This window comes from Triticum aestivum, chromosome 5D, assembly GCF_018294505.1.
Source record: "Triticum aestivum cultivar Chinese Spring chromosome 5D, IWGSC CS RefSeq v2.1, whole genome shotgun sequence".
NCBI lineage: Eukaryota > Viridiplantae > Streptophyta > Magnoliopsida > Poales > Poaceae > Triticum > Triticum aestivum.
The window spans coordinates 522,687,733-522,697,688 of NC_057808.1; the positions used below are offsets into that span (position 1 = coordinate 522,687,733).

General features: G+C 43.8%; 1 protein-coding gene across 1 annotated transcript; it reads right to left on the reverse strand.

Moving 5' to 3' along the window:
- Window positions 1-7,973: 7,973 nt before the first annotated feature.
- Window positions 7,974-9,368, reverse strand: LOC123123432 (actin cytoskeleton-regulatory complex protein pan1). The gene has a single exon (XM_044543934.1). It carries the CDS (start codon window positions 9,156-9,158, stop codon window positions 8,157-8,159), a length of 1,002 nt encoding a protein of 333 aa, XP_044399869.1. The 5' UTR covers window positions 9,159-9,368; the 3' UTR covers window positions 7,974-8,156.
- Window positions 9,369-9,956: the final 588 nt, after the last annotated feature.

Consider the following 9,956-nt stretch of genomic DNA (forward strand, 5'->3'; position numbering starts at 1 on the left):
TTCTACTATCATAACATTACTGTCATCAAGGTTCATATGCCACCAAGTCATTCAATACTGATGCCATGGTAGGACATGTCATAAAACGGAGCTAACAATAGCCTAACTGAAAATAACTGAATCTGGACATGGACACATGAGACAAAAAATCATTTAACAATACTGATGTAACTGGCAGAAGCACGTTTGCTCTGAAGAAGAATTTAAAAAGACCATCCTTCTTTCCCAAAAGAAAGACCAACTCAAATTCTTAACTACTACCGCTTCACAGGAGTGACTGCCAAATTTCCTCACTAACGTTCATACCGATCCAAGATGAAAGCTACATATCTCATTTAAGGCACTACAAGGATCATCAGCTTGTGCCTTAAGGTGTTTGGTTCGGTCTCGGAACTTTCGAATTCCCTAAGTGTTCGTGGATCGTGGTGGTTTATATTAGAGGACTGTATGGATTCATGACAATTCTGGGTTCAGGCATGTTTGCTTTTCTCTGTTTGGCATCATAGATGGGATATGCTGCTGCGAGGAATCACCCGGGCGACATTTGCCATGGTAATGCCGTATTGTCGTTTTGAAGATAAGACACATATGCAGACTTTATTTTATACCTTGAACATGCTCGGCAGAAAAACGAGAATTGACTGCGAATCCTGTGAAAAAGATCAGCCTAAGAAGTTTCCAAACATTGGACTGTGAGTTAGGACTGTTGAAATTTTATGATAGATATGTCGCGTTTGAGTAAATGCTTGCTGGCAATGGTATGGTTGTATCCAGCCTTTCTTTTTGTTTCCAGCTTGCCTTTCCTGTGACCATGAGGGTGAAAACCGGACACCTCAAGATCACACGTTGAATTCGCATTCATAAGCACTTACTTTTTATTGTGACTATATGTCACATAAAGTATTACTATATATTAATGGAATAATCGTTGGATAAAACTATGTCTGGCCAATCAAAATACGCTTTATATAGCCGGACAGAGGGAATACTTACTGAACTGGATTCCTTATTTCTAGTACTAGGTGTTAACAGTACTATGTAGCTGCATCTACAGACTACATAACACCAAGTGGTGATGAAAAAGTTACTGCACCCGTGCATGCAGCTAGATTGAACTTAATCAGTTGATAAGTTGTTCAGACCTCAGACTGATCACATGAGCTTTGTTAGCCAGACTGGCGAGGCAAGCAGTGTCACACCACTACAATAGAAAAGGCTGTGTGTTTCTAGATGTTAGAATTGTAAATGAAAAGAGGATATCAGAACTTAAAGACCACACAAATTAGAACAGTGTGAGATTGAAGCTACAGAACTGATGGAGCAAATTCTAATCAACAAGATTCATCATATCTTACCAAGTCATTCAGTTGAGATATAGTCATGCCATGGTGATGTTAACACCATGACATGACACAGAACAGAGCTTACATAGGCCTTAACTGAAAATAACTGAACCTGGACATGGACACACTAGAAAAGTCATCTAACACTACTGATCTGTTCTGAAGAAAGGTTAGCACTGGAATGGTGAGCTTACAGAGGCCTAAACTGAAAAAACATCATGCAGTTTAGCAAATATTTGCTGGAATGGTTGTGTCCACAGCTTTTTTTTCGTCTGTTCCCAGCTTGAGCTTACCTTTCCTCCTGTGACCAAAGGTGAAAATTGAACATCTTAATAAAGTATGGACCCGGGCACCTCACGCGGTGAATTCGTATTCAGAAGTAGTTACTTTTCATTGTGATTTTGTAGCTCCTAAGCCATATATTAATAGAATATAAATGTTGGTCAAAACTTGTCTGACCAATCAAAATACGCTTTATATGTTGGAACTGAAGGAGTACTTACTAAATTGGATTCATTATTTCTAGTGAATGGGCCACATGTGCTGCTGTTACAGTACTAGACAGCACTTGTGGCTGCATAACACCAAGTAGTCATGACTAACTTACTGTACCGTCACAAACTTCTTCTGTTGATGAGATTGTTCAGTCCCTCCGATTGATGACGCGTCACACAGAAATAGGTAGGTGAAGCAAAGGCAGTTAGGCACAAGTTGGGCAGACTCCAAAGGCGGGTGTAGTAAGTCACTGAAGCTGCATCCATTCTATGGCAATGTATATAAACGGACAACATCTGAACTTGACGAACACATAAATTAAAACAGCATCGTTCTATGGCATGTCAAGTTGCTCTGTACCAGGTGATATTCTCAAGATCATGCTTAGTATATTGATCTAACAATTACGGGGGGAAAATGCCGTCTAATTCGTAAACGGAAGTACTCCCTCCGTCCCATTCGTATACTCCCTCCGTCAAAAAACGTCTTACATTATGGGATGGAGGGAGTAGTACTTATTTTTTGGTGTGATCTCCTCATCACATAAGCTTTTTTTTTTTGCAAGAAATTTCCAATCACATAAGCTATATAGCATAGTAAAAGCATAACTGTTAGTCAAAACTTTGTCTGAGTAATCAAAATATGCTTCATATATCCTGACAGAGGGATTACTTACTAAATTGGATTTTTTATTTCTAGCAAGTACTTGCAGCTGCATCAATAGTAGAACACAGCTAGTCATAACAAAGTTACCATGGAAGTACAAGCGATTAGTTGTCAGATAGCCATATTGGTGAGCCAAGCAGAATAACCATCATACAGAAATAGGTGACTGCAGTAGCAGAAACAGTTTTGGCATAAGTTCGACACAGGATCCAGCATCGTTCCATACGCACCAACATGGCAGAGAAGTGGATAAAAGGAGAACATCTGAACTTAAGAAAACCACAAATATCGGGACAGCATCAGATTGAAACAATGGGTGTCACTGATTTCAGCTGCAAAACTGGACAAAACAAACTGCCAAATTCTACTGTCAGTACATTACTTTCATCAAGACCCATATTCCACCAAGTCATTCAGTAAGAGATATATATTCACACCATGGTGACTTAAAGGCTTTAACTGAATCTGGACATGGATACATCAGACAAATCATTTAACAATACTTTTTTTTTAGAAATATAATCATTTAACATACTGTTGTTCTGAAGATACAATAGCATATGCAGATGTAGTTCTATACCTTGAATATACTTGGCGATAATGAGAATCTGTCGCGAATATGCCGGAAAAAAATCAGCCTACGAAGTTTTCAAACATTGGACTGTGAGTTAGACTTGAAATTTTGAGAAAGGTCTGAGTCAATATACTTTGCTGGAATGGTTGTATCCAGTTTTGTTTTTTTTTGTTCCAAGCTTTACCTTTCCTGTGACCATGAAGGTAAACACTGGTCATCTTCTGGCCCTGGACACCTGAAGTGCATTCGCTGAATTCGTACCCAATAGTACTTACTTATGATTGTGATTTTCCATCACATAAACCGTATAATAATAGAAATAACTGTTGGCCAAAACTCTGTCTGACCAATAAAAATGCGCTTTATATAGCCCGACAGAGAGGATACTTACTAAATTGGATTCCTTATTTCTAGTGAATACTCGACTTGTGGGTACTACAGTACTCTGTAGCTGTATCACTATCTACAGAGCGCCATGTTGTGATGATAAAGTAAACTGCACAGGTGCAAGCAACTAGATTGAACTTGTTCAGTTGATAACTGCCCAGGCTGATGACATGGGCTTAGTTAGCCAGACTGGTGAGGCAAGCAGTACACCACACAGAAACCAGGTAACTGCCCAGTTAGGCATAGTAAGTTGGACAAGACTCCAAATCTTTCTACTACCAAAATGAGCATCGTTCCACATCTGAAATGGTTGCATCCAGAGGGAATACTAGTGGCGTTTGGGTAAATACTTGCTGGAATAGTTGTATCCGGAGGGAATACTTGTTGGGCAAAACTTTTTGTCTGAATAATCATTCAAAATAGGCTTTATATAGATGGACGGAGAGAGTACTTACTAGTTGTAGCTGCATCCGTATTGGTTGTATCCAGCGTTTTTTTTTTTTTGGTTCACTTTGTTCCCAGCTTGAGCTTGCCTTTCCTGTGACCCAAGGTGACATCTTCTGGCCCTGGACACCTCGCGCGGTGAATTCGTATTTGAGAAGTACTTGCTTTTGATTGTGATTTTCTAGTTCCGAAACCATATATTAATAGAATAAATGTTGGTCAAAATTTGCCTGGCCAATCAAAAAACACTTTATATATTGAGACTAAATCGGATTCATTACATGTGCTGCTACAGTACCTGTAACTGCATAACACCAGGTAGTCATGACTAAATTATTGTACCCGTACAAACTTTAAAGTTGTTCGGTCCCTCGGATTGATAACATGACCTTTGTTAGCCGTACAGGTGAGACGAGCAGAATAAGTTAGGTCATGTTCAGTATATTGACCTAGAAATTACAGGAAAAATGTCGTCTAATTCGTATACGAGAGTAGTTAACTTTTCTTGTGATTTTTACATCGCATGTCGTACTAGTATAATAATAGACGAATAATTGTTGGTCAAAACTTTGTCTGAGCAATCAATAGGCATAAGTTCAACACAGGATCCAGCATCATTCCATATGCACCGACACAGCAGAGAAGTGGATAAAATGAGAACATCTGAACTTAAGAAACCCACAAATATTAGGACAGCATCAGATTGAGGCAAAACTGGATGAAACAAACTGCCAAATTGTACTATTATAGCATTACTGCCATCTTCTTCTTCTTTTGCGAATATAGCATTACTGTCATCAAGATTCATATATTCTACTAATTCCTTCAATAAGAGATATAATAGTCACGCCATGGTGATGTTAAACACCAGGACTTGATATGAAAGGTAAAACAGAGCTTCCAGAGGACTAACTGAAAATAACTGAATCTGGACATGGACACATAGGACAAAAATCAGTTAACAGTACTGAACTAACTGGCAGAAGCACATCTGTTCCGAATAAGAATTCACAAAGGCCATCATTCTAAAAAGAAAGACAATCTCAAATTCTTAAACTACTACCACTTCACGAGCGATTGCTATAGGTTCGGTCACGGAGGTTTCGAGTCGGCAATGTAGCAATCCGGTTTCTAATGTTCATGGACCGTTGGAGTTTATATTGGAGAACTGTATGAATTCGTGGCAGTTTTGGGTTCAGGCGTGTTCGTCCGTCTCTGCTTGGCATCATAGATGAGATAATGCTGCTGGGAATCAAGTGGGAGACGTTAGCCGTGGTAATGCTGTATCGTTGTTTTGAAGTTATATAGAGGCGTATGCAGATTAACTTTACACCGAAAATGTACTATGCGAAAATGAGAACAGGATGCTCAGTCTGAATAAAATCAGCTTAATTTTTCAAACATAGGACTATGAGTGGACTGTTCAAAAATTAAGATAGATCTAGCTGAATTGTTGTGATCCAGCTCTTTCTGACCTTTCCTGTGACCATCAAGGTGAACACTGAACATCTTCTGGCCCGGGACACCTCGAGATCACACGCTTACTCGGAAGTACTTACCTTGATGATGATTTTATATCATGTAAACTTCCTATCAAAGGGCCAATCAAAGTACGCTTTATATAGCCGGACAGAGGGAATACTTACTAAACAGGATTCCTTGTTTCTAGTGAATAGGCCACATGTGGTGCTACAGTACTTGTTGCACCGGTACAAGCAACTAGATTGGACTTTTTCAGTTGATAAAATTGTTCAGCCCTCAGATCGATAAGATGAGATCTGTTAGCCAAACTGGCCAGACAAGCGAAATAACTGAAGAACACACCACACAAAAATAGTGACAGCGCCGTAGCGAAACAGTTACTCATAAGATCAGGCAAGACTCCAAATCTTTCTACCAAAATGAGCATCGTTTGAGCTAAAATGCATGTTTTTAAATGTAGATAAAAGGAGAACGTATGAACTTAAAACCACAAATATTGGAACAGCTTCAGATTGAAGCAACAGAAGCCGCCCATTTGAGCTAAAAACTGGATGAAGCGAGTTGCCAAATTCTACTATTATAACATTACTGTCACCAAGACTCATATTCCACCAAGTCATTCAATAAGAGATACAGTCAGTCATGCCATGGTGATGTCAACACCTAACACCAGGACATGCCATAAAACAGAGTTTGCAAAGGCCTTAACTGAAAATAACTCAATCTGGACATGGACACTTAGGACAAAAAACATTTAATAGTACTGATCTAACGGGCAGAAGCACATTTGTTCAGAAGAACATCAATCAATCTAAAAAGAAAAACCATCTAAATTCTTAACCAGTTACTTTTTTGAGTCTAAACACACTTTATTGATTAAACAGTAGTGATCATGGGAATACAAGATAAGTCTGGAAGATTTACAAGCCACAAATGCCATAGTTCCCCACCGAACATTGGTCATCTTTTGGCCCGGACACCTCAAGATCACCGGCTGAATTGTATTCAGAAGTAGTTACTTCCGATGATGATTTTATTTCACATAAACCTTGTATTAATAGCATAATCGTTGGACAAAACTCTGTCTAACCAATCAAAGGTTACATCCAGACAGAGGGAATACTTACTAAACTGGATTCTTTGTTTCTAGTGAATACAATAGCCCACAGGTGGCTCCAGGCATGCTTTGGTGTCAGGCATGTTTGTCTCTGCTTGGCATGATAGATGGGATATGCTACTGCCAGGAATCACCTGGGAGACATTTGCAACGGTAATGCCGTATAGTTTTTTTTGGAGATGCAGAGGCATCTGCAGATGTAATTTTATACCTCGAACATTCTCGGCGAAAACAAGAATCGGTCACGATGTTCGTGGAAAAGGCAGCTTAAGAAGTGTTCAAACATTCGACTAGGGATCAGACCTGTTCAAATTTGAAGACATATCTAGTGAAGTTTGAATAAATACTTGCTGGAATGGGTTGTATCCAGCCTTTTCTTTTCGGTTTCCAGCTCAAGTTTCCTGTGACCATATGAAGGCAGAACATTGGACGCCTTCTGGTCCAGGGCACAATCAAATCAAAAGTAATTCCTACCAAAAAGTAGTTACTTTTGATTGTGATTTTATATCACATAAACCTTATGCTAATAGAATAATTGTGATCGAAATGTTGTCTGACCAATCAAAATAGGATTTATATGGCAAGGACATAGTAAGTACAGTACTTACTGTATTGAACTCCTCATCTAACATGTGGTGCTACAGTACTACTGCACCGGCACGATCAACTAGAATTGAACTTTTTTCAGTTGATGAAATTTTGCAGCCCCTCAGACTGATAACATGAGATTTGTTGGCCAGATTGGTGAGACAAGCACATAGCACACCACACAAAAATGTTTTTCTGTGCCCGTAGCAGAACAGTTAGGCAAAGTTGGGCAAGACTCCAAATCTTTCTACCAAACTGAGCATTGTTCCACATCCATGTGCACCAACACAGCAGAAAAGGCTGTGTGCGTGTGTGTTTTCAGATGTGAAGATAAAAATGAGCACATCTGAACTCAAACCACAAATATTAAAACAGCATCAGATTGAAACAACAGATGCCGCAGATTTCAGCTACAAAACTCGATGAAGCAAATTGCCAAATTCTACAACCATAACATTACTGTCACCAAGATTCATATTCCACCAAGTCATTCAATAAGTGATATAATAGTCATGCCATGGTGATGTTAACACCACCAGGACATGACATAAAACAGAGCTTACAGAGGAAAATAACTGAACCTGGACATGGACACATGAGACAAATCAAGTAACAGTACTGATCTAACTGGCACAAGCACATCTGTTCTCAAGAAGAATTCACAAAGACCATCATTCTAAAAGGAAAGACCATCTCAATTTCTTAACTACTACCACTTCAGGAGTGATTGCTATAGTTTCCCACTAACTTTCATATTGATCCAAGATGAAAGCTACATATATGATATATCTCAATAAAGAATTTTAGTTTGGATATTATAGTACATCAGTTTCATTGCACATCAAAGCGGCATATCCTTGGCATCGACTATTGACCATATTGAAGGGTGTATATACATTAAATCATCCACAATCATATCACAGGATGGTCATGAGTTTGCACATCAAGGAGTTTAGTACTTGACAAAAATTACACAATACCAAAGAAGTTCGGACGACGACGCTAGGCAGAAGAGTAGAAGATCTAACGATAGTAATTACGGGGATAGTCGGACCCTCCCTCAGGTCCCGCCAACTTCCTCGACGCAGACGGAGGAGGCGTGGAGGGCGCCGACACGGGTGCCGCAGCCTGACCGCTTCTTTCGTTTCCCGGTGATCATTGCCCACATCGGCTTGACCGCCTGGACCTCAGAGCTACCGCCGGCCTCCTTCGACCCATCTGCACAGCCCACAGCCTCCACCTTGACCTCCCCTGCACAGCCCCCAGCCTCCACCTTGACCTCGCCTGCAATGCTCACATCCCCAACCTTTGCCTCGCCATCACAGCCCCCGCCCTCCTCCTCCTTGACATCGCCTGCAGAGCACCAGTTCCAACCCTTGTCCTTGACCTGTGCATTGAAGGAAAGCTTCAGCCTCAGCTTCAACGGGAGGGCGAACGGCTTAGCTGGCAGAGGCGGCGGCGAGATGGCCGGCTTGGCGGGCTCAGGCGGAGGAGGCGGCGGCGGCGAGGTAATCGGCTTGGCAGGCTCTGGCGGCGGGAAGGGGAAAGGGAAGCAGCCTGTGGTGGCGCCGTCGGGCGGGCGGCGGCTCCCGCTGATGCGGATCTTGGCGGCGTCGTAGGCGGCGGCGGCCTCCTCGGCGGTGTCGAAGGTGCCGAGCCAGAGGCGGCGGCCCTGGATCGGGTCGCGGATCTCCGAGGCGAACTTGCCCCAGCGGCGCTGGCGCACGCCGCGGTAGCGCACCGAGGGCGTGCGCGCCCCGGCGGACGCCTGCGGCGGCGGCAGCCCCGAGTCCTCCCTCCTCCCGGCCTCCATGACGCGGCGGCGCTTCTTGCGCTCCCTCCGGCGCTCCTCCTTGGTCGTCGGCATCGTGGCCAGCGGCGGCGGCGGCGCCGACTCGTCCTCGCTGGAGGAGGAGTCGGTGGCGTCGGCGTCGTGCACGATGATCCGCACCACGCGGCCCCTGGGCTGCGCCTCCGCCGCAGCCGCCGCCGCCGCCGCCTCGGCCGCCGACTCCATCCCCGCGGCGGCGGCCAGCATGTCCAGGCTAGGGTTGGGCCCCATGCCTCGGGTCCGGGCGGGCTCAATCCATCGTCGCGCGCGATCGGGGGCTGGCGCTCAGCAGCCTCGGCGCCCCGCCATGGGAGCGCGGCGCGGCGGCGGTGGGGGGAAGGGCTAGGGTTAGGGTTTGGTTCGTCGGTGGGTGGGGCGGATGCGGCGGGGGTGTTGGTGGCGTGCGGTTGTGGGGTTGCGGTGGAAGCCGGAGGACGAGTGGCGGAGGAGGCGGGGGCTAAAAGGGAAAAAGGGTGGGGAGCACGGGCCGGTCGGTTCAGGGGCACTCTCGGGATTTCATTTCCCTATTCTCCTGGGCCTGGCTCGGGAGGATCGCGCGGCACGGATCAAACGGAGGGCGGGGATATTCTCGAGGACTTGGCTCGGAAGAAAGAAATTTGGAGAGGCGAAATTCAAATTCGTGGGGTGGACCGGAGGATAAGAAGGACCACTTAGAGGTTTTCAAATGGTTATTATATTGGGATAAACCATGTGGACCAAGACTAGAAGCATCTAGTAACCAGTTTTTTTTTCTTTCTTTTTCTTTCAAAAATGATCGTCAAAATTCACCGCAAGTACAAAACACCTGAAACATCATAAAAATTACATCGAGATTATGAGACCACGGAACGGCCATTACAACCGCCATAACGAGCCACCGACGTGCCACTGTTGTTGCTCCCCCACCGGAGCCGGCTTGACCTTGTCGATGACAGCCACAAAGTCTTCGTGCACGTGTCCCTATGGACCAGCGTCCTGGAGCCGTGGTCATCGTCGTTGAACCCTTGAATAGATCTGAAACACCTGGCA

Coding starts and splice junctions, on each gene's coding strand:
- LOC123123432 (XM_044543934.1), bottom strand. CDS start 9,158: ATGGGGCCCAACCCTAGCCTGGACATGCTGGCCGCCGCCGCGGGGATG.